General features: G+C 44.6%; 1 protein-coding gene across 3 annotated transcripts in view; it reads right to left on the bottom strand.

Annotated features, from left to right (window-relative positions):
* Positions 1-770: 770 nt before the first annotated feature.
* BICRAL (BRD4 interacting chromatin remodeling complex associated protein like) overlaps positions 771-25,239 on the bottom strand; it is a 91,257-nt gene continuing 66,788 nt past the window's right edge. For all 3 annotated transcript variants that reach the window (XM_033217187.1, XM_033217186.1, XM_033217188.1), the window contains 7 exons: positions 17,109-17,214; positions 15,235-15,335; positions 13,044-13,105; positions 11,624-11,769; positions 8,614-8,708; positions 6,335-6,437; positions 771-4,672 (listed from right to left, as the gene is read on the bottom strand). In XM_033217187.1, the coding sequence (XP_033073078.1) occupies positions 3,885-4,672; positions 6,335-6,437; positions 8,614-8,708; positions 11,624-11,769; positions 13,044-13,105; positions 15,235-15,335; positions 17,109-17,214 (1,401 nt within the window). In that variant the 3' untranslated portion in view covers positions 771-3,884. The remainder of the gene's footprint in view (positions 4,673-6,334; positions 6,438-8,613; positions 8,709-11,623; positions 11,770-13,043; positions 13,106-15,234; positions 15,336-17,108; positions 17,215-25,239) is intronic.

The raw sequence follows: 25,239 nt of genomic DNA, 5'->3' as shown, positions 1-25,239 counted from the left end.
TATTTATTACTATTATTATTTTTGAGATGGAGTCTTGCTCTGTCACCCAGGCTGGAGTGCAGTGGCGCGATCTCGGCTCACTGCAAGTTCCGCCTCCTGGGATCGCGCCATTCTCCTGCCTCAGCTTCCTGAGTAGCTGTGACTACAGGCGCCCGCCACCACACCCGGCTAATTTTTTGTATTTTTAGTGAGACGGGGTTTCACTGTGTTAGCCAGGATGGTCTCGATCTCCTGACCTTGTGATCTGCCCGCTTCGGCCTCCCAAAGTGCTGGGATTACAGGCGTGCGCCACCGCGCCCGGCCAGAGTTATTTTTTAATACAAAATTTGGTCAAATATGTTGAAACCAAAGAGAGACATGTTAATTCTGGAATATGTCTTATGTGAAATCATTTATCACTTAGCTTTCTCCTTGTCCTTGCAGAAACAAAATAAACATAACAACTGAAGAAAATCTCCTGCAGAGTGAGGCTCACTTACCTGACTTTTCACATGACCCCCACTTTTCCTTCCGTAGCTAAGGACCTATGTGACAGGAGTAGGAATGGAGGCCAAAGGTGTACAGGACCAAACCTCCTCACTGACCAGCTTCATTAATTTGTAACTGTTTGGAAAGACCAATCAATTAAAATCCTATCCCTTCCCTAACTGGGGTAAATAGGTTTTGGTAATGGTAAATCTATTAAAATAGAATTCCCCTTGAACACTTGCCCTTCTCTTCTGGGAAAAGTAGCCATTCCTATTTGCAAAATCAAGACAATCACAGTTGCACATTTTCCCAAATCTTTGGCTGTATTGCAATGGTTGTTTCATTTTGTAATCTCCAACTAAACATTTCCTAACCATGGATTAACAATATAGTTACGGACTGGTTTCTTTTAACAGTATTTATCCAACATAACAAAATAAACTGCAATTTGTTATACTTTTTTTTTTTTTTTACAAAACATTTTATAAATATTTTTACAAAATGTATACAAAGCAATTTCAAGTGAGACATACTATACAAATGAAGGTATTTAAGCAAATAAAGCCCACACCACACTGACAGCGAGTGACGCGTCCTCTTTAAGTCAAGTCAGTCTGTAAGGCCTCCCTAATCTAACAGAATCTACTAAATCCTTCAGAGCTAAAATATTTCTTTTTCGTAATTGCCAGATTAAAATTTTGCTTCATCTTTAGGAAGTACTTAAGGACACAGAAAATCAAATGCTTAATAACAAATTCACACTTTTCCACGACAACAGAAAAAAAAAAAAAGAAAAATGATTTTTGTGACTGAGTACAAATAGTTCTAAAACTTAACTTTGACTAATGAACCTGAAAAACTGAATGCTGGCCATCTGAGGCTGAGCTCTCCTACCCTTCACCAGAGGGGGCTCGACATGCGAGTTATGACCCATGTGCGTAGAACCTAATCACAGGAGTAAAATACATGTCATAATCTTCATTTGTCATTATCTAGAATCCTTCCTCCATAAAAGGTAAACTTACATACAATGACACAAAAATTTACAAGTTTCATTTTGGTAAATTAGGCTCTCCATTTGCTAGACAAGTGTTAGGGCTTAAAAACCCTTTAAGATGGTATATAGAAAAGCTAGGACTGGGACAGCAGGGCAGGATAGGGAAGAAAGAGGGGTGACAAATGTACATGAAGCTTATCTTGTCTCTTGAGAATTCCACTGATTTGCAGTAATTAATATAATTCACTAGCAGCCCACATGAAGGCTTCCAGGGATAAAGTTCCGCAATGAGAAGAATTTGATTAGGAGGGATCATCTTGCTAGGAATTAGGGGAGCATGAACCCTAAGGGAAGAAAAGCCTATGAAATCATGGAGTTCAGGGCAGGGTGTTACCCCAGGGCTACCCAAACAGAAAGTACCAACTGGCAAAACCAACTTACCTAATGTGTTACAATACAGGAAAAAGGGGAAATCTGCAACTTGGACATTGGCACAAATAAGGAAAAAATGGTAACCCTAAAATGGCCCAGATTTTCCAATTTGTATTGGCTGAGGCATGTGGTTGGGGCGAAGGTACGTTGCTATTATGAAGATTGGCCATCTCACAGGGTTTTTTGTGTGTAGTGGGACACAGGAGCACCGGGGGTATAGGTCTTCTGTTGCTCTGTTTCTAATCAGAAGCCTTCCTTTCCATCACACGCCAATCTGGAAAAGAAATGCCCAACATGATGACAATGGGGGTCATCCCCATGCTGGCAGATTCTAGCAACACACTAAAGTGAAGACCAGTGGCTGCACCTCCAGAGCCAGGGAGATAAACAGAATAAATGAGAGAGTATGCACACTAAGAAGGAGAGTGGGTATGCACACACTGTAACAAAAATGACCTCTGGATCCGAGCAGCTCAGATACACGCACATGTGTGTGTGTGTGTGGGAATAGAGTGCATACAAATACTATCATGTAGCTTTCCCAATGAGAGGAGATAAGTGATGGTTACAATGACATTGAGAATAAAGGTAACTACAGAAACGGGATAACCTGGGGCAGGTATACGAGAAAGGAAAACGGAGAACACTCCCTGACAAGAAATAAAAATAAATAAAGCAATAAGCCATGCTCACTAATATGAACACAGGCCAAACAGAAATCGTGACAGGGCATATCCTTTGGCTCTCAAATGGGAATCCCATATCTCAGATCTTTCCTTTCAGTGGTGGGCTAGCTGGTTACCTTTGGTTTGTCTGTGTTTTGGTAATGAATTGCTGCCGGGGTGACCACTGTTCTCAGACAAGAAGCATAAACAAGGCCAAAGTCTCCTTAAAGTTTAAACTGAAAAATTACAACATAATTTTCAAATGAAAGTGCTTTTGATGCTTGGTATTTGTTGTGGGAGAGGGTGCAAAGAGAGGTTAAATGAAACAAAATCCAGCAACAAACAAAAACATACATCATATGTTGACTATATCCAATTATAAAATGCAAAACTTGTTTTTTCTCAATAGTTAACATATATATGCTTTTACATATATACATATTAATATTATAACCTTCATGGCTCTATCCCGGCCTCCCCTGTACACTGTGCCTCTTAACTGGTTTCCATTTTCCTTTATTTAGCCTGGTGAAATTATTTCAAATTTTGCTGCTGTAACTAAGAACAGAACATTCCCTACATGAAATTCAACATGGATATGCCTAAAAGCATGAGGTTTTGCTCCAGAAGCATCAGAAAAGCACTTGAACCGTCAACAGGGAAGCACTGCAATGCCCTGCGTATGTGCTACTGGCTTTTCCACCAGGGCTGCAGCCCCTGGCAGCACAGCCAGCAATTTACTGCTCAAGGATGGCTGAGGGGGAAGAAGCATGTGGTCTTCCCCTCAACAACAACAACAAAACACACACACACAAAAACCCATAATAATAATAATAATAATAATAATAATAATAAACCCCAAAACTAAATTTGGAGATGCAGTGGGATATTCTTTAAAAAGTAGCTTCTATCTGTCTCGTTTGATTTTAGTAAGTCTGTTCTTTTCAAATGACTTATGATTGTCAAAATTTTACCAAGGGCCAAGTATACTGTGGTCTCATTGAGTTACAGTGTTTTTAAAAAACAAAACAAATAAACAAAATGACTATGAGCACTTTCATAACACTTGAAATGAGTGGGGCCTATCAGACTGCTTTCTAACAAGGATTAATTTTACTAAAGGATCTCCCTGTAATCACAACAAGTATTGCTCTTAAACAAAGAACAGGATTGAGATTAGAAAGTATAACCTGTGATGAAAGATCAAGCAGGCTGGAGACAGGAGACCATTTCCATTTGCTTTTGCCAGGAAAGAATGTAACTGGTCCGGGGCGGGGGCGGGGTGGGGGGGCTCGCGTGGGGTAAGGGGAGGACTGCTGCTATTAACACTCTAAGATACTATTTACAGCTGCTTCTAAAATGGAGTCAGTTTCTACAACACCTTCACTGTGGTCCGGGATGAACTTTTCCAGGCAGTTTTCCTGTGAAGCCATAGGAGAAAAGTTGGGGAAATCTAACTCAACAGAGCCGCTAACCGTGGGGTCACTCTGGGGCTGCCGTCCTGCCTTTTTGAGTTCCAAGATGTTCTTAAATGTGGTTTCCAAGCTCTTCGTCAGCTGGAGATCTGGCTGGGGCTCGCCTGACCCTTTCATGATGTCTGTGTGTAAAACTTCATTCTTTGGAGAATTCCTCAGACTTTTGTCCTGGAAGGAATTGTTACATGTCATCTCCAAGTGCGAATCTGCTAGGATGCTTGAGAGTTTGCTCTCAGTACCGTGATCTGATCTGGATGAGGTTTTCCGGTGCCCTTCAGGGCCGGGAGAGCACTCACTGGCCTTCAGAGGCTCTCTCCGGCTGGCTTTCTCTTCAGACGTGCTCTGGTACTGAACTAAGCCCACTTTGTCAAATTTCAGTGCTCTGCCAAGGCATTCTGTTTTTTTAGAAATGTTTCCTTCTGCAGAGACCACGATGTGATTAGGCACTAGATGAAACTGGTCATGATTCATGGATTCTGTCACACTGGTTTTGGCTCGGTCTCTGCCTTGGGCCTTGGCCGGCGGATGTGGAGAGCTGCTTGCTTTACTGCCATGCTGGTCACTCCGGCCAAACTGTGTCTCATGAGCAGCTTTATCAAGTTTGAAGGAACAACAGAAATCAGCCTGAAAACCCTCTGGAAATGGGAACAAAAAGATCATTAGTGAGGGATTGGGAGAGTACAGACTATACAGCAGACCTTCAGTGGGTCAGGTGCTGAGGGCAAAGCCAGGCCCACTCACAGAATCCATCTGCTTCACATACAGGAACATGCAGAAGCAGGACTCTGATCCTGAGAGAGCATCCTGTAAAGGCAGCCAAGGCTGTGGAGCCCCAGCTTCCAGATGGGGAGCTTAAACCTTTTGAAAAGGTAGATGCTTGATGACAAATTGGAAAATGTGGTGGGCAAAAAGTCTCACTCAGTCCTGATCTCTAAGTATTATTTTATTTTATTTTTTTGAGATGGAGTCTTGCTCTGTTGCCCAGACTGGAGTGCAGTGGTACGATCTTGGCTCACCGCAACCTTTGCCTCCTGGGTTCAAGCAATTCTCCTGCCTCAGCCTTCCGAGTAGCTGGGATTACAGGCACCCACCACCATGTGCAGCTAATTTTGGCTTTTTTTTTTTTGAGATGGAGTCTTGCTCTGTTGCCCAGACTGGAGTGCAGTGGTACGATCTTGGCTCACCGCAACCTTTGCCTCCTGGGTTCAAGCAATTCTCCTGCCTCAGCCTTCCGAGTAGCTGGGATTACAGGCACCCACCACCATGTGCAGCTAATTTTGGCTTTTTTTTTTTTTGAGATGGAGTTTTGCTCTTGTTGCCCAGGCTGGAGTGCAGTGGCGTGATCTCGGCTCACTGCAACCTCTGCCTCCTGAGTTCAAGTGATTCTCCTGCCTCAGCTTCCCGAGTAGCTGGGATTACAGGTGTCTGCTACCACAACGGACTAATTTTTTTTAATATGTTATTAGAGGCAGGGTTTCACCATGTTGGTCAGGATGGTCTCGAACTCCTGACCTCAGGTGATCCGCCTGCCTTGGCCTCCCAAAGTGCTGGGATTACAGGCGTGAGCCACCGCACCTGGCCTAATTTTGGTATTTTTAGTAAAGATGGGATTTCACCATGTTGGTCAGGCTGGTCTTGAACTCCTGACCTCAGGTGATCTGCCCGCCTTGGTCTCCCAAAATGATGGGGTTACAGGTGTGAGCCACCGTACCTGGCCTCTAAGTATTATTTTAAATTAGTTTTCAGCTAATTTAAAATAAATTGAAACCTCCTGAAAACAGAAATCAGGTCCTGGTATCAGCCTGGTTTCTTCCTTAGAGCAGAAGGGCCTGGAATGGGGCTTTGCAGGGAAGGAGATGGACACCAGGAAACAGAAAACCTATCTGTCTTACATACTTTCTGGGTGAAGACAGCTACTTATCTTGGGTGAAAGCACTTTAATCCCTTTAGACACACAGGAGAAACCTGGTATCACTTTGCCAAGACCACAAAATGAATAGCCAACACTCATCCAAAATGATATGGAAGGACAATGGGTATGCAGGAGCTGCGTCTGTGAGTGAGCACTGAACTGCACCAGGCTTGAGGAGCCAGAGGATGGCAAAAGAAATGTTCGTGAGGATTTAGAACATTGAGGGTCCAGATGGAGGTAGGCAGACTGCTGTTACACAAGAGTGGAAAAAGTGTTAACGCTGGAAATCATCGAAGTGAAATAAAGCTTTGATGACATCTACAAAACAACAAAGAGTATGTATAGTGTGAACATGGATTTGTACTTTCACTGCAATGTTTCTTACCAGGGTCTACGAGTGCCAGGCGCTTGTCTCGGGATAGGGAAGCTCTTTCCTCCTGGTTGAACATCCTATCGATCATCACCATTTCAGCAGAGGGACTGATTCGCTGAAAAAGAGAGAGGCCAGTCATTTCGTAGATAATTTTAAAAAATTGTTGTTTTTGGAAAAAATAATTTACACATTGGTACAAAATTCAAAAGATGCTACAGGGCATGTGAAAAGTGAGCCTCCCTTCTTTGCCTCTCCCTGGTGTGCACCCACTACCACCCAGTGCCTCTCCCTGGAGGCATCTGCCTGCCTAGTAGTTTTCAGTACTCTTCTGGAGATATTTCTGACACACATAACAATATATATGTACTATATATATGTGTGTGTGTATATATATAAAGAAATATACTTCTTTATTTTTGTACCCAAATAGTAGCAACTATATATACTGTTCTGTATTTTTTTCTCCTCTACTTAATAATATATCTTAGAAATCTTTTTGAACCCTTGACCGCAGGTGATCCATCCGCCTTGGCCTCCTAAAGTGCTGGGATTACAGGCATGAGCCACCGCACCTGGCTGAGAACAATTATTACAGACTTTGGTGGCATTATTTTATTTTATTTACTTTTAGACAGAGTTTCGCTCTGTCACCCAGCCTGGAGTGCAGTGGCGCAATCTTGGCTCTCTGCAACCTCCACCTCCCAGGTTCAAGTGATTCTCCTGTCTCAGCCTCTGCAGTAGATGGCATTACGGCATGCACCACCACGCCTGGCTAATTCTTGTATTTTTACTAGAGACGGGGTTTTGCCATGTTGGCCAGGCTGGTCTCGAACTCCTGACCTCAGGTGATCCACCTACCTCAGCCTCCCAAAGTGCTGGGATTATAGGCGTGAGCCACTGTGCCTGGCCTGATGGCATAGTTTGAAGTAAATAAATAAATAAATAAATAAATATGTATATTTATATATATAAGTAAATACAGACACACAAATACACATTCACTCTATGTTGTATATGTGTATAATATAGCTCAACCAATCTCCCAAGGTATATTTTCAAAGTTGATATCAAATTGAAAATGAATTATAAGAGACCAATTGATAGGCTAAAGCCTATTTGATTTTAGAACTGCTTCTCAAATCTCAGGTTTGGTCTTTCTATCATTTCCTGAGGTATCTTATTCTTACTCCTTTCTCTATTTAACTGGCACTTCAGATGAATTGCAGTTTCTATCTGGGATGATGAAAATGTTCTGCAATTAGATAATGGTGATGACTATGTGACCTTGTAAATGTACTAAAAACCATCAAGTTGTACACTTCATTTATTTATTTATTCATTTTTGAGATGAGTCTCACTGTCACCCAGGCTGGAGTGCAGTGGTGCGATCTTGACTCACTGCAACTCTGAACACGGACATGTTTGTCTTTTCAGTAGAGACGGGTTTCACCATGTTGGCCAGGCTGGTCTCCAACTCCTGACCTCAGGTGATCCATTATTTATTATTATTATTATTTTATTGAGACAGAGTTTCACTCTTGTTGCCCAGACTGGAGCGCAATGGCATGATCTTGGCTCACCGCAACCTCTGCCTTCTGGATTCAAGTGATTCTTCCACCTCAGCCTTCCGAGTAGCTGGGATTACAGGCATGCGCCACACTGCTTGGCTCTTTTTGTATTTTTAGTAGAGATGAGGTTTCTCCATGTTGGTCAGGCTGGTCTTGAACTCCCAACCTCAGGTGATCCACCCGCCTCGGCCTCCCAAAAGTGCTGGGATTACAGGCATGAGTCACCGTGCCTGGCCTAAGTTGTACACTTTAAATGTAAATTTTATGGTATTTCAATGATCTCTCAATTAAAAACAAAACTAATATTGACATTTGTCACCAGCTTATCTCTTCAGATGTGCCTCCAGTCCTTTCCCCACATCTCTGGGTTGGTGAAAGTCGGTAGACGGCATCAGAGTGTGGACCAGGGGTCAGATGATCCTGGCCTGTATCCGAGCTCTGCTAATGACTGCAAACTTCTTAGCCATCTGTACTTGAGCAAGTTACTTAACCAAAGTCCTGGTTTCCTTATCTGTTAAACAAGACAATAGTACTAACCCACCACGTAAAGTACAGCAAATGTTCACTGCTGTTTTTGTAGTAGCAGCTAAGTGTAAGTTTTTCTATAGTGTGAACTATCTATCTGTGTCTTTTACATTATGTTCTATAATCCCTTGAACTTTTTATCTCTGGTTTAGTGGCTGTGACCTGTAAAAAACAAAATATCAGTAGCATGACTTTTACCATGGCATCTTCTAGGAGCAGGCATCTGTATTTGTTAAGCATAGCTTGGGTCCTTTTTAGGAGCTGAGTAGCAACTGTTTCAAATTCATTGTCCACTTTAAAAAAAGAGAGACAAAGAAATAGTAAGAGACTGTAAATCACTGACTAGGTCTTCTGTTTCTTAAGACTGAAATTCATTACTCTTCCATTATTCAAATATGGCTTATCTGGGGCAATTTTCTCTTCTTAGATGAGCTTTTCCCTGGCTAAGCATCATCCTTCTACACTGCTTTGCCTCACTGTCCACTGATCATGGAAACTCATTTTATTACTAGCTTTTTTAACTTTAGGAAACCAAAAACATAATTACTTTGATATCACCCACAAAATAAAACCATATAACAGACTCGCAATAAATATCAATGAGTAGAGAATGATCTGCTAGTTTAGATGACCTAAGCCTAATGGTATGAAAAACTAAAAGACATAGCTTTACATTAAACTGTTGTGGTCATGTGGCTCTATTCTCTATCTGTTGGTCTCCAAAGATTTGAACACCTTCTAATTCATTCTTCTTCTCAGTCTTCACACCCTCTGTGGGTTTTTTTTTTTTTTTTTTGAAACGGAGTCTCGCTCTGTCACCCAGGCTGGAGTGCTGTGGCCGGATCTCAGCTCACTGCAAGCTCCGCCTCCCGGGTTCACGACATTCTCCTGCCTCAGCCTCCCGGGTAGCTGGGACTACAGGCGCCGCCACCTCGCCTGGCTAGTTTTTTGTAGTTTTTAGTAGAGACGGGGTTTCACCGTGTTAGCCAGGATGGTCTCGATCTCCTGACCTTGTGATCCGCCCGTCTCGGCCTCCCAAAGTGCTGGGATTACAGGCTTGAGCCACCGCACCCGGCCCCCGGGGGGTTTTTTTTTGAAGGAGTCTTGCTCTGTTGCTCAGGCTGGAGTGCAGTGGCACAATCTTGGCTCACTGCAACCTTTGCCTCCCAGGTTCAGGTGATTCTCCTGCCTCAGCCTCCCGAGTAGCTGGGATTATAGGCATGCGTCACCACGCCCCGCTAATTTTTTTGTACTTTTAGTAGAGATGGGGTTTCACCATGTTGGCCAGGATGGTCTCAAACTCCTGACCTCATGATCTTCCCACCTCGGCCTCCCAAAGTGCTGGGATTACAGGTGTGAGCAACCACGCCTGGCCCTTTCACACCCCATTTAACGCTGGATCTTGACCCTATTCCTTGGCGTCCTAGGGAAATCCACAGTGGACTCACAGAAACCACTGTGCCCTGAGATTAGAGGTCCCTGCCAGGAGGAGTAAGACTTGTAGCAGCTGAGGAAGGGATTAGAAAAGAGGAGGGCACTGATACAGCCAGGCCTTGGCGGTGGTGGTGGGAAAGAGCATGGCCACGCATCGGGACAGGAGGAGTTCCAGGTTTGGGGAAGGGGCCCTTATCTCTAAATTATTTATTTATTTATTTTTTAGACAGAGTTTTGCTCTTGTTGCCCAGGCTGGAGTGCAATGACGTGATCTTGGCTCACGGGAACCTCTGCCTCCTGGGTTCAAGTGATTCTCCTGCCTCAGCCTCTCGAGTAGCTGGAATTACATGCACGTGCCAACATGCCTGGCTAATTTTGTATTTTTAGTAGAGACAGGGTTTCTCCATGTTGGTCAGGCTGGTCTAGAACTCCTGACCTCAAGTGATCCACCCACCTCAGCCTCCCAAAGTGCTAGGATTACAGGTGTGAGACACCGCGCCGGGCAATTTTTTTTTTTTTTTTTAGACAGTGTATTGCTCTGTTACCCAGGCTGGAGTGCAGTGGTGCGATCTCCGCTCACTGCAACCTCTGCCTTCCGGGTTCAAACGATTCTCCTGCCTCAGCCTCCCAAGTAGCTGGGACTGAAGGCGTGTGCCACCATGCCCAGCTAAGTTTTGTATTTTTAGTAGAGACAGGGTTTCACCATGTTGGCCAGGCTGGTCTTGAACTCCTGACCTCAGGTATCGGCCTGCCTTGGCCTCCCAAAGTGCTGGGATTACAGACGTGAGCTACCATGCTCAGCCCTTAACTCTCACATTTTTGTCAGTTTCTTGATGTGTGGCCAATGCTCTGGACTCCTTTTGGAACCTCAGGGAATGCTTTTGGGAAGTCAAGTGCCTAATTCATAAAACTACTAGAAACAGTTTGGCCAGGTGCGGTGGCTCATGCCTGTAATCCCAGCACTTCCTGAGGCCGAGGTGGGCCGATCACCTGAGGTCAGGAGTTCAAGACCAGCCTGGCCAACATGGTGAAACTCCATCTCTACTAAAAAATACAAAAATTAGCCGGCTGTGGTGATGGGTGCCTATAATCTCAGCCACTCAGGAGGCCGAGGCAGGGAGAATCGCTTGAACCTGGGAGGCAGAGGTTGCAGTGAGTTGATGTGCCACTGCACTCCAACCTGGATGACAGAGCGAGACTCCACCTCCAAAAAAAAAAAAAAAAAATTCAGGGTATGCATACTGCCTAAAGGCAAGGACTATGCGAAACCACTGTGTAGAGTGTCTAGTGCAAAGCCATCCCATCTGGAGCCAGCAGTCCATACAAAGCTTGGATTTACTGCCCCTAATTTGTCAATAAAATACTCTGACATTAGGGTACCCTCCGAATAATTTTTTTTTTTTTTAAGAGACAGTGTCTCCCTATGTTGCCCAGGCAGGAGTGCAATGGCTATTTACAGGTGTGATCACAGCACACTATAGTCTCAAACTCCTGGGCTCAGGTGATCTTCTTGCTTTAGCCTTCTGAGTAGCTGGGACTACAGCTGTGTGCCCCTACACTTACTTGGCTTCCCTTCAAAAAATATTGAGAAGTGTAAGTCACGACCTTAAACAGGGACTGGGAAATTGAGTCAATAGGGAACAAGTTTGGTCTGTGATTAAAAACAATAACCTGCCTACCATCTGGGGGTGACATGGCTCTTGCTCTTCTGGGGGGTGTCCATGGGAGGGTTTCCTGGTATCAGAGTGGTGCCTTAGGGTTCCAGCCTGCTTACCTTTTCTCAAGTCTTCTTCAGTGGGCATGGAGCCCTGGCACACGTGGTAGGAGAGCAGTCTCTGCACTGCATCACTTAGTGATCGGAAGTGACTTTTGTCCGGTGTCACAGTGTGGGCTTGGTCCCTCTGCAACTGCTGGAGAATGCTTCACAAGGGAAATGGCCAATGTCAATGTAAAGTCATGTTAGGAAACTAAATCTAGTCATATTTATTTGTATGCAAATAAAATAAGATATATAGGAATAGTACGGCAGTTTTTTCTTCAGTTTTATATTTTTTATACCACAGTGCGTTTATAGCTTAGTTTAGCTCCACAGAGGACTCAAACTATGACCTTGACCTCGAAAGCACAGGTTCCCACCAACCATTTATGTGTTGGCACCCCCATAAACCTTGGCAGTGCCTGATCACTGGCCAACTAAGCTCATGCTAACATTTCTGTTCTAAACATGGGAGTTTAACAAACCATGCTTTTCCTCAGAGATTCTTTGTCTCTGAAAAGACAAAGAACTATTCTCCTTAAGAAGAAAAGAGCAAACAGTAGGCTGAAACTACATTCAATATATTTGAAATGTATATACTGCATTTCAATATATTTGTAAGTCCTAATGAAAATAAAGTATAGGCCAGGCGTGGTGGCTCACACCTGTAATCCCAGCATTTTGGGAGGCTGAGGTAGGTGGATCACCTCAGGTCAGGAGTTCAAGACCAGCCTGGCCAACATGGTGAAACTCTGTCTCTACAAAAATACAAAAATTAGCCAGGCATGGTGGCGGGTGCCTATAATCCCAGCTACTCTGGAGGCTGAGGCGGGAGAATCGCTTGAGCCCAGGAGGTAGAGGCTGTAGTAAGCCAAGATCGTGCCACTGCACTCCAGCCTGGGCGACAGAGCAAGAATCCATTTCACAATAAAAAAAAAAAAAAAAAAAAAAAAAAAGAAAGAAAGGAAAGAAAAGAAAGTTTGGAAAAAGATTTTCAAAGTGTATATATATATATTATTTTTTTTTTTCAAGACAGGGTCTTGCTCTGTCGCCCAGGCTGGAGTACAGTGGTACAATCTGCAATTCACTGCAACCTCCACCTTAGGACTCAAGCTATCCTCCCACCTCAGCCTCCCAAGTAGCTGGGACTACAGGCCCATACCACCACACCTGGCTAATTTTTGTATTTTTTGTAGAGACAGGGTCTTGCCAGGTTGCCCGAGCTGGTCTCAAACTGCTGGGTGCAAGCGATCCTCCTGCCTTAGACTCCCAAAGTGCTGAGATTACAGGAGTGAGCCACCATGCCCTATTTCAAAGTATATTTTTAAAAATGCTAATATGCTCATTATTATAACCTGATTTCTACAGTATATTTATTGAAGGCTAGGGACCCAAAGAAATGTTCAAAATTGATTTGTCATTTCCAAAAGTAACTCACAAAGCTCCTTTAGTTAGCTGTTTTGCAGCAGGCCTTTTTTGTCCTCCCGAATGACTATCCACCTAAAGACAAAACATACCTCTTAATTATTCCCTTTTATAGGAAAAAAGAATACAGTTATACATAAAGTTCACTACATTTCACATATTTTCAACTACCTATCAAGAACATAGTCTAAGACTACAGAATGTGCCCTGCTGAAAAAAAAAAAAAAAAAAAAAAAACCAGTACACAGAGTCCATGAAGCAAAATTATACTGTTAAGATTACAGAAAGCTGCATAATCAGATCCCGAGGACTCAGTTTGCACTTTAAAGCCTGAATCCCTAACTCCTCTCTAAATGCATCATCATCATCATCATCATCATCATCATCATCATCATCATTTTTTTCACAGGGTCCTGCTCTGTCATCCAGGCTAGAGTGTGGTGGTACAATCTCAGCTCACTGCAACCTCTGCTTCCCAGGCTCAAGTGATCCTCCCACCTCGGCGTCCCAAGTAGCTGGGAGTACAGGTATGCACCACCATGCCTGTTAATTTTTTGGTATTTTTTGTAGAGACAGAGTTTTGCCATATTTCCCAGGCTTGTCTTGAACTCCTGGGCTCAAGTCATCATGCCTGCTCACAGGTGTGAGCCACTGCACTGACCCATGGTTACAGTTTTGAAATTCCACAGACATCTGAAAAGTCAGTAGATACTATCTAATCCATCTTCTCAGTGGTAAGTATGGGATGCACACACTTTTAAGCTCCTGTTATATATAGTCCAGGTGTGTGATCTAACAAGGCATTTTTTACATCATGTTAAGGAAACAAATATGCCTTATCTCAGAACCTTAGAACTGAACAGATCCTTCACTGTGTATTCCAGGCAGTCCCACACTGTGTAGCAAGTTTCATTCAACTACTAATTGGTAGGTCTGATGGAGAAGAAACTGTCTTAGTAAGCTGAAAACAAGAAATGTTTCCTTCCTTTTTAGACTGGTAATTTGAAATCTTTTAGGTTTAAAAGCGAAAGTTGAAGTTATCAAATGTGCCCTGAAAATATGTACATCTATCAAGTATCAAAAAACAAACCAAACAAAAAAAACTAGGCCAGGTGTGGTTGCTTAAGCCTGTAATTCTAGCACTTTGGGAGGCTGAGGTGGGAGAATTGCTTGAGCCCAGGAGTTTGAGACCAGCCTGGCCAACATGGCAAAACCTTTTCTCTACAAAAAATATAAAAATATTAGCCAGGCGTGGTGGTGCATGCCTGTAGTCCCAGCTACTCAGGAGGTGGAGGTGGGAAGATCACATGAGCCCAGGCGATCGAGGCTTCAGTGAGCTGTGATCATACCACTGCACTCCAGTCTGGGTGATGGGGCGAGACCCCACCTCAAAACAAAACAAAATAAAACAAAACAGAAAAACTAAAAAAACAAAACAAAACAAAACCCAACTGGACTAGGCAGGGCACAGTGGCTCACACCTGTAATCCCAAGTACTTTGGGAGGCCGAGACAGGTGGATGGCTTGGGCCCAGGAATTCAAGACAGGTGTGAGCAACATGGCAAAATCCTATCTCTATAAAAAACACAAAAAAGTAGCTGGGTATTGTCCTAGCGACCCAGAAGACTGAGGCAGGAGGATCACCTGAGCCTGGGAGGTCAAGGCTGCAGTGAGCTGTGATCACACCAGTGCATGTCAGCCTGGGTGACAGGTGAGACCCTGTCTCAAACGAAAACCAAAAAGTTGGACTTTAAAAAAAGTGTCAAAGTTGGGTCAAAAGACTAGGGATGACCTAATTCCTATATGCCTGGTTACTACTACAGAAAAAAAAAAAAAATCCCTCAGCATAACTAAGAAGAACAGATCCACTTTGATGCAATGGTGAACGATATCACCCAGTAATAAATGACATTTTTTGAGTGCCTAGTATGTACTAGCTGCTGGTATATTACTAATTCATGAGGAAATGATGGATTAATGAAGCACTGTAAACATGTCAGAAATAGAATAGACATTCATCTCAGAAACAGAAACATAAGGTCCAGCCCACCAGGAAGGTCTTCAACGACTATCCTGTTGTGGGCACACAGGGGACTGGGTGGACTGTGCACACAAAGCTAGCCAGCAACCACAAAGATGATACGACTACATTTCCATTCAATTATGCCAAACATTAGGAAGAGGCTATGCCAATAGTTTTCTACCTGCACAGCTGGATGGCCAGGAGATGATCCAACTACTTTTTCCTGCTGTGGTTGTGCGATTCCTAAGGACGCAGATATAACTTTGCTTCCAGAATCCTGCCCTATTAGAATTAACACATAAGACAGTGTTCAAAAGAAACAGTAAATTGGGTCCATCATATAACCCTAGAGCCCAAGGGGTACAGACTGTTGAGCATTCTGCAACAGGTTTCTTTATCATGGCTGCTTGCTGTGAAGAAGGAGGGCAGGCTAGTGCATTTACTTACAAGCTCTAAAGGAAGAGGTTATTAAAGCCTATTTAAGTAATAAATAAGTAAAGAGTAATAAATAGAAGCTCTAAATGCTATAGTTTCAAATTAGTTATAGTCTGAAACACAGGCCTCAAGCCAGTATCTGTCAGCACTACAGAATCCCAAAATACAATTTAAGGAAAAGGAGGCCCAAAGAGCCAATGAGGCAGTTGACTGGGAATATTCAAGCTTTTTCTCTTTCTTGCTTTTTTTTTTTTTTTTTTTTAGTACTAATTGGATGTTCAAAGCCTTAGAACTGCAGATGTTCAAAACCTTAAAAAACAGAAGACACAGTCCATAATATTTTCAGTCTGGGTGGAGAATTCCAAACATGTACATAGAGAACAACATGGGGATAATTACAAAGTCACAAGTACTATAAAATACCTTTTTTTAATTTGTTTTGAGACAAGGTCTCGTTCTGTCACCCAGGCTGGAGTGCAGTGGCATGATCACAGCTCACTGCAGCCTCGACCTCCCAGGCTCAGATTATCCTCCTGCCTCAGCCTCCTGGGTAGCTAGGACAATGCCCAGCTAGTAGAGACGGGGTTTCACCATGTTGGCCAGGCTGGTCTTGAATTCCTGACCTCATGATCCGCCCGCCTTGGCCTCCCAAAGTGCTGGGATTACGGGTGTGAGCTACTGTGCCTGGCCTGAATTCATTGTTTCTAAGCAGCATTTTTTTCCCCCACATAATTTAATGTGTCATAATTTAGAGAGAAGTGCTTTTTTTTCTTTTTGGTAGTATGAAAAATGATAGTACATCTTACCATTGATGCTATCTTAGTGGGTTTTTTTTTTTTTTTTGAGACGGAGTCTGGCTCTGTCGCCCAGGCTGGAGTGCAGTGGTGCGATCTTGGCTCACTACAATCTCCGCCTCCCGGGTTCACGCCATTCTCCTGCCTCAGCCTCCTGAGTAGCTGGGACTACAGGCGCCTGCCACCATGCCCGGCTAATTTTGTTTCGTATTTTTTAGTAGAGACAGGGTTTCACCGTGTTAGCCAGGATGTCCTCGATCTCCTGACCTCGTGATCCGCCCGTCTAGGCCTCCCAAAGTGCTGGGATTACAGGCGTGAGCCACCGCACCCAGCGGGTTTTTTTTGTTGTTGTTGTTTTTTGAGATGGAGTTTCGCTCTGTCACCCAGGCTGGAGTGCAGTGGTGCGATCTTGGCTCACTGCAGCCTCCGCCTCCTGGGTTCAAGCGATTCTCCTGCCTCAGCCTCCTGAGTAGCTGGGATTACGGGCGTGTGCCACCATGCCTGGCTAAATTTTGTGTTTTTAGTAGAGATGGGGTTTCACCATGTTGGTCAGGCTGGTCTTGAACTCCTGATCTCAGGTGATCCACTCTCCTCGGCCTCCCAAAGTGCTGGGATTACAAGCATGAGACACGGTGCTTGGCCTGATGCTATCTTAGAGTTGATGCAACACAGTATATTATTTGGGCAGAAAGGATACAGAAAGAAAGGAATAATCAGAGTGGAGGCAAGATTAAGCCAGAAAGCTTTCATGCAGAATGAGGGAGAAGAGTGACAAGAGCATCGGTGGGTGTTGGGAGGACAGGGACAAACTGAGGAAGCTCCTGACCTGGCAGTGCGGTGCTCAAGAGCCCAGGGATCTGTGCTTGCCTCAGGCCGTCTGTGGTCTTGGGAGCAGAAATGGGGGAAGTCTGATTCAGACATTTTTTCTGAGCCTGTGAAACATGACCAAGATGAAAACATTAATTTCATTTCTAAAGCTTTAACAGATTATTTTAAATACCAACCAAGCCTCTTCATGCCTCCCTGGTACCTTCAGGTTAGATTATAAACAAAACAAAAATTTAAAAATTGTATTTTCTTATCCCATTAGGGGAATTGCAAAGTACATCCTTTAACAACCTGCGGCACACTGAATTTTCCTGATGCCATTCAGTAGGGATGCTGACTTGACACAGGTTATTTTCTTGCTTCCGGGACTGCTGTGTTTGTGGTGCTCAGACAAAAAGGCTGCAGCTGGGAATTTCTACCCTCGGTAATCTTATATCTCGCCTGCTAGGATTATGATCCTGACTATCACCTCCTATGTGGGATCTGCACAGACTCCAAGCACCTGGTCAGGGACCAAGGGCCAACCCCCAATTTTTTGTCACCACTCATTGTTTTGCTGTGTAGATGATGTAAAGTACATTTCCTCACTACCATCTGGTATATCTCTAGTTTGTGTTGTGTCAACATCAGGTAGCATGCAATTGAGAAATGAAAATCAATTTAATATTAGCCTGAGCAAAATATAATTAGAAAAATTAATCCAATGTTTAAATTGTTGTGTGCTTCTTTCCTATAAATGGGGACGATGAAATGGATAATGTTTAAGAATTAAGTTCCTTTTAGCTCTTAAAAAAGAAAAACTATTATGTTATCTCTATAACATATATATATATATTTTTTTTTTGCCATAGGGTCTCACCATGTTACCAAGGCTGGTCTCAAACTCCTGGGCTCAAGTGATCCTTCCACCCAAGCCTCCCAAGCAGCTGGGATTGTAGGCATGCACCACCATGCCTAGCCTCTATAATACATTTTAAGTAGAAAGATAAAGGGCTTTTATTTGCTTATTTATTTTGAGACAGAGTCTCACTCTGTCACCCAGGCTGCAGTGCAGTGGCATGATCTCAACTCACTGCAACCTCCGTCTCCCAAGTTGAATGGATTCTCCTGCCTCAGCCTCCTGAGTAGCTGGGATTACAGGTGTGTGCCACCACGTCTGGCTAATTTTTCCAATTTTAGTGGAGACGGAGTTTCACCATAGTGGCTAGGCCGGTCTCCTGACCTCAAGTGATCTGTTCGCCCTGGCTTCCCAAAGTGCTGGGATTATAGGTGTGAGCCACCACGCCCAGCCAATAAAGCGCTTTTAAATTACCCTCAGTTTTTTTTTTTTTTTCTTTTTGAGATGGAATCTTATTCTGTCGCCAGGCTGTAGTGCAGTGGTGCGATCTCGGCTCACTGCAACCTCCGCCTCCCGAGTTCAAGTGATTCTCCCGCCTCAGCCTCCCGAGTAGTGCGCTACCATACCTGGCTATTTTTTGTATTTTTAATAGTAGTTTTAGAAACGGGGTTTAGTAGTATTTTTAGAAATGGGGTTTCATCATGTTGGTCAGGATGGTCTCGAACTCCTGACCTTGTTATCCGCCTGCCTCAGCCTCCCAAAGTGCTGGGATTACAGACGTGAGCCACCATACCCTGCCTACCCTCAGTTTTTAATCCTCTGTGCCATTACTACTTCATAGTGCAGTAACTTTTCAGAGTTTTTTTCTTCAGTTTTTTTTTTTTTTGAGACGGAGTCTCGCTCTGTCGCCCAGGCTGCAGTGCAGTGGCCGGATCTCAGCTCACTGCAAGCTCCGCCTCCTGGGTTTACACCATTCTCCTGCCTCAGCCTCCTGAGTAGCTGGGACTACAGGTGCCCGCCACCTCGCCTGGCTAGTTTTTTGTATTTTTTTAGTAGAGACGGGGTTTCACCATGTTAGCCAGGATGGTCTCGATCTCCTGACCTTGTGATCCGCCCGTCTCGGCCTCCCAAAGTGCTGGGATTACAGGCTTGAGCCACCGCGCCCGGCCTTTTTTTTTTTTTAAAAGATGGAGTCTTGCTCTGTTGCCCAGGCTAGACTGCAGTGGCTCAATCTTGGTTCACCGCAACCTCCACTACCCAGGTTCAAGTGATTCTCCTGCCTCAGTCTCCTGGGTGGCTGGGATTACAGGCACCTATCACCACGCCCGGCTAATTTTTGTACTTTTAGTAGAGACGGGGTTTCACTGTGTTGGCCAAGCTGGTCTCCAACTCCTGACCTGAGGTGATCTGCCCACCTCAGTCTCCCGAAGTGTTGGGATTACAAGCGTGAGCCACTGCACCTGCCCTCTTCAGTTTTATATTATTTATACTATCAGTGGATTTAGAGTTTAGTCTAACCATCTGCACAATCACAGACTTAACCATCACAGACTTAACTATGACCTTGGCCTCAGCAAAATGTTCCCACCAACCATTCACATGTAAGTGCTCACACAGACCTTGGCAATGCCTGACCAATTGACAAACTAAGCTTATTTATTTATTTATTTATTGAGACAGGGTCTCACTCTGTGTCACCCAGGCTGGAGTGCACTGGTACGATCTTGGCTCACTGCAACCTCTGTCTCTCAGGTTCAAGCGATTCTCTTGCTTCAGCCTCCCGAGTAGCTGGGACTACAGGTCTGACCATGCCTGGCTAATTTTTGTATCTTTTGGTAGAGACAAGATTTAACCATGTTGTCCAGGCTGGTCTTGAACTCCTGACCTCAAGTGATCCACCTGCCTTGGCCTCCCAAAGTGCTGGGAATATAGGCGTGAGCCACTGCATCCAGCCCGACAAACTAATGTTAACATTTCTGTTCTAGGCCAGGCACAGTGGCTCACGCCTGTAATCCCAGCACTTTGGTAGGCCGAGGTGGGCGGATCACAAGGTCAGGAGATTGAGACCATCCTGGCTCACACGGTGAAACCCCGTCTACTAAAAATACAAAAAATTAGCCGGGCGAGGTGGCGGGCGCCTGTAGTCCCAGCTACTTGGGAGGCTGAGGCAGGAAAATGGCGTGAACCCAGGAGGCGGAGCTTGCAGTGAGCTGAGATCGCGCCACTGCACTCCAGCCTGGGCAACAGAGTGAGATTCTGTCTCAAAAAAAAAAAAAAAAGATTCTGTTCTAAACGATTATTTGTTTCTCTTTTGTAATATAAAAATGAAAAGGAGGCCAAATGTGGTGACTCATGCCTGTAATCCTGACACTTTAGGAGGCTGAGGTGGGAGGATCACTTAAGCCCAGGAAATTGAGATCAGTCTGGGCAACATAGGGAGACCTCATCCCTACAAAATTAAAAACTTAGCTGGACATGGTGGCACATGCCTGTGGTCTCAGCTACTGCGGGGGCTGATGTGGCAGGACTGCTTGAGCCCAGGAGGTTGAGGCTGAAGTACAGTGATGAAGGCACTGTACTCCAGCCCAGGTGACAGAAGGTTATTAAAGAGGTGGACATGGTCACCTTTTCCATTCTTCCACTAGCAGGGAAGGGCGAACCTAAACTATTCCAGGTAGACAGGCAATGAATTATTAGGAAGAAACCCAAGAGGGGAAGGGTCAATGTGAAAATCTTCCAGTTTTACAGCATGTCCCCTACAAGGTGACCCCATGATGTCCTACTGTAGTATGGGAAGTTCCCCATATGGTGGACACCTGGACAGGTGTCCTGTCCAGGCTTGAGCCACCAAGCCCAGCCGTGAGTACCAGCTTTATAATTAATTGTTTTGTCATTGCTGTTTGTCTTTTTGTTTGTTTGTTTGTTTGTTTTGAGACAGGGTCTCACTCTGTGGCAATACCGGGTCACTGCAACCTCTGCATCCTGGGCTCAAGGGATCCTCCCACCTCAGCCCGAGTAGCTGGGACTACAGGTGCATGCCACCAAGCCTGGCTAGTTTTTGTTTTTTTTTAGAGATGGGGTTTTACCATGTTGCTCAGGCTGATCTCAAACTCCTGAGCTCAAGAGATCCACCTGCCTCAGCCTCCTAAAGTGCTGGGGTTGTAGGCGTGAGCCACTGCTCCCGGCCATAATTAATTATCAATAACACATTTACGTTTTATACATTTCCTGAATGTGTTCTATTTTACAGTATAAAAGATTGAAAGAAAACAAAAATAATAATCTAATGTCAAATCATGAACATTTGCTATCACTTGAGGATTTTATTTTGTTTTTTTTGGAGACAGGGTCTTGCTCTATCACCGAGGCTGGAGTGCAGTGGTGCAATCACAGCTCACTGTAGCCTTGACCTCCCAGGCTCAAATCATCCCACCTCAGCCTCCAGGAGTAGCTGGGACTACAGGTATGCACCATCACGCCTGGCTAATTTTTTTTTTTTTTTTGAGATGAAGTCTTACTCTGTCGCTGAGGCTGGAGTGCAGTGGCGTGATCTTGGCTCACTGCAACTTCCGCCTCCCGGGTTCAAGCAATTTTCTTTTTTCTCTTTTTCTTTTTCTTTTTTTTTTTTTTTTTTTTGAGACAGTCTCGCTCTTTCACCCAGGCTGGAGTGTGGTGGCATAATCTTGGCTCATTGCAAACTCCGCCTCCTGGGTTCATGCCATTCTCCTGCCTCAGCCTCCTGAGTAGCTGGGACTACAGATGCCCGTCACCATGCCCGGCTAATTTTTTGTATTTTTAGTAGAGATGGGGTTTCACCGTATGAGCCAGGATGGTCTTGATCTCCTGACCTTGTGATCCGCCCACCTCGGCCTCCCAAAGTGCTGGGATTACAGGCGTGAGCCACTGTGGCCAGCTAAGGTTCAAGCAATTTTCTGCCTCAGCCTCCTGAGTAGCTGGGATTACAGGTGCACACCACCACACTCAGCTAATTTTTGTATTTTTAGTAGAGACGGGGTTTCACCATGTTGGTCAGGATGGTCTCGAACTCCTGACCTAGTGATCCACCTGCGTCGGCCTCCCAGAGTGCTGGGATTACAGGTGTGAGTCACCGCGCCTGGCCAATGCCTGGCTAATTTTAAAATTTTTTTGTAGAGACAAGGTCTTCCTATGTTGCCCAGGCTGGTCTCGAACTCCTGGGCTCAAGAGATCCTACTACCTCGGCCGCCCAAAGTGCTGGTATTACAGGCGTGAGCCACCATGCGTGGCCAAAAATCAATTATTTTAATGTATCACATCAATAAGCTAAAGAAGAAAAATCCCATGATAATATCAACAGATGCAGAAAAAGTATTTGACAAAAAGCAGCACCTATTCATGAAAAAAACTCTCAGCAAACTAAGAGTAGAGGGGAACTTTCTCAATTTGATAAACATCTACAAAGAACCTACAGCGAATTCATGCTTTTTAAAAAGGCTTTGAGAGGTTTATTCATTGTTTTTTCTTTTCCCTGAGACAGGGTATCTGTTGCCCTGGCTGCAGTGTAGTGATGCGATCTTAGCTCACTGCAACCTCTGCCTCCCAGGCTCAAGTGATTCTCCCACCTCAGCCTTCTGAGTAGCTGGGACTATAGGTATGTGCCACTGTACCTGGCTAATTTTTCTATTTTCAGTAGGCATGGATTTTCACCGTGTTGGCCAGTCTGGTTTGAAGTGATCTGCCCACCTCAGCCCCTCTAAGTGCTGAGATTAAATGCCTAAGCCACCAAGTGTAACTCATATTTAATGGCAAAAAACTTAAAGCTTTACTGCTAAGATCAATAATAAAGCAAGGATGACCCTCTTTTCACAGGTTTTCAACATGTTATTGAAAGATGTAGCTAATGCAATAAGATAGAAAAGAAAATACACAACATGGTGTTACTTCCCAGAGGGCAAATAAGAGCTAAAGTCCAGGGAAGAAGCACCCGCTACACACCCTCTAAAAGTGCCAAGCCTAACAGTAAAGCAGGTTGTCTACTTGGAGGGGTGCATTTTTATACTTTGGCCCTGAGGGGCACTTTTTCCTAATTTGTACCAAGGCTCCAGATTGAGCAGCAGAGGCCCTGGAAGACTACTTCCTTGTGCTGCCCAGAAGACTACCCCTCCAGTCATGGTCTACTCAACCACAAGTGGCCTAATCAGACTCTCTGGAGAGTGTGGAATGGGGGTAAGGGATGGATATCAAGAAGTAGTGGTTCTCAAATTCAGGTTGTGTCAAGATCACCTGGAGAATTTCTTGGTTCCATCCACAAAGATCAATTCAGAAATCTAATGTGGGGCTTAGGAATCTATAACTTTTTATTTTATTTATTTATTCATTTTTTATTTTAGATTTTTGAGCCAGAGTCTTGCTCTGTCGCCAAGGCTGGAGTGCAATGGCGCAATCTAGGCTCACTGCTAACCTCCGCCTCCCGGGTTCAAGCGATTCACCTGCCTCAGCCTCCTGAGTAGCCGGGATTACGGCCACGCCTGGCTAATTTTTGTATTTTTAGTAGAGACGGGGTTTCACCATGTTGGTCAGGCTGGTCTCGACCTCCTGACCTCGTGATCCGCCTGCCTCGGCCTCTGAAAATGCTGGGATTACAGGCGTGAGCCACGACGCCTGGCCTAGGCATCTATAACCTTTTTTTTTTTTTTTTCTGAGGCGGAGTCTCACTCTGTTGCCCAGGCTGGAGTGCAGTGATGCAATCTTGGCTCATTTGTGCAAGCTCCGCCTCCCGGGTTCACGCCATTATCCTGCCTCAGCCTTCCAAGTAGCTGGGACTACAGGTGCCTGCCACCATGCCTGGCTAATTTTTTTTTTTTGTATTTTTAGTAGAGGCGGGGTTTCACGTGTTAGCCAGGATGGTCTCCATCTCCTGACCTCGTGATCCGCCCACCTTGGCCTCCCAAAGTGCTGGGATTACAGGCGTGAGCCAGCAGCCCGGCCAGGAATCTATAACTTTTTAAAGTTTTCCATTTGATTCTGATGTATTGTTAAGTATTGGAAACCAGTGCACTTGCCAGTGGCTGTTAAATGCTTGGTTTGGAATAATGTAAAGATAGCCTGGGGCAATCATTTTAGTCCAGGAGAACAAGGAGAGAGAACAATGAAGGAGAGATAAGAGGCCATGCTGTTGGGCCGGGTGTGGTGGCTCACGCCTGTAATCCCAACACTTTGGGAGGCCGAAGCTGCTGGATCACAAGGTCAGGAGTTTGAGCAGCCTGACCAACATGGTGAAACCCTGTCTCTACTAAAAATACAAAAAAATTAGCCGGGCGTGGTGGTGTGCACCTGTAATCCCAGCTACCCAGGAGGCTGTTGCAGGAGAATCGCTTGAACCTGGGAGGCGAGATGGTGCCATTGCACTGTAGCCTGGGCAACAGAGCGAGACTCCGTCTCAAAAAAACAAAAAAGAGGCCATGCTGTCTTGAAGAGGCCCAGAGAGCAGCAGAGAACATGAATTCTTGCTGTCATAAGGTGCTACACTATACTTCCTGGACTTGGGCTCATTCACAAAACACATTCTCTCAAACACGTTAAGGGGAGTTTCTGATAGCTACAATCCAAAGTCCCTTGATGAGCCATTTGAGTAACCACTGTGTACACAGCACTGTGGTAATCACAGAGAAGGCAGGCTGGGCGCTGTGGCTCACGCTTGTAATCCCTCGGGAGGCTGAGGCAGGAGAATCGCTTGAACCTGGGAGTTGGAGGTTGCAGTGAGCCGAGATCGCACCATTGCACTCCAGCTTGGGTGATGACTGAAACTCCATTTCAAAACAAAACAAAAAAAACCACCCAAAAAACAAAAAACAGAGAAGACAGCCGAAGGATACCAAACCGTCTTTATCCTCAAGTTTACCATCCAAGAAACACACAGGCTCACAGAAACGTGATTACAATTATGGTGCCCAGACGCAACTGGAATCCAACCCCACACCTGTCCAGTAATTCTTTTTTTCCCTTAGTCAGCTCTTTTGAATGCTATTTCATTATAAGCAAACCTATACGCTAGATGAGAACTTTCTGCCGCGAAAGCTACAATCTTACCCTTTCCCACCTTCTCTTGTTACAATAGAAGAGGTGTCCCTCCTCTGTCTACACAGAATCCTAGCAATGCTCTACAATGAATGTCTTTCTCTTATCAGCTGTGAAAAAAGCTCATCTTTCACTACAAAAATAATTCCCTTAATCCCACACATCCTCATAGCTATTGCTCTTCAGTTATCTTCATTTATCTGACAGCTGTCTATGCTCATGAGCACACCTCCTG

Source organism: Trachypithecus francoisi, unplaced genomic scaffold, assembly GCF_009764315.1.
Source record: "Trachypithecus francoisi isolate TF-2019V2 unplaced genomic scaffold, Tfra_2.0 Lachesis_group10, whole genome shotgun sequence".
In the NCBI taxonomy this organism is placed as follows: domain Eukaryota; kingdom Metazoa; phylum Chordata; class Mammalia; order Primates; family Cercopithecidae; genus Trachypithecus; species Trachypithecus francoisi.
This window is presented reverse-complemented; position numbering and strand designations above follow the sequence as displayed.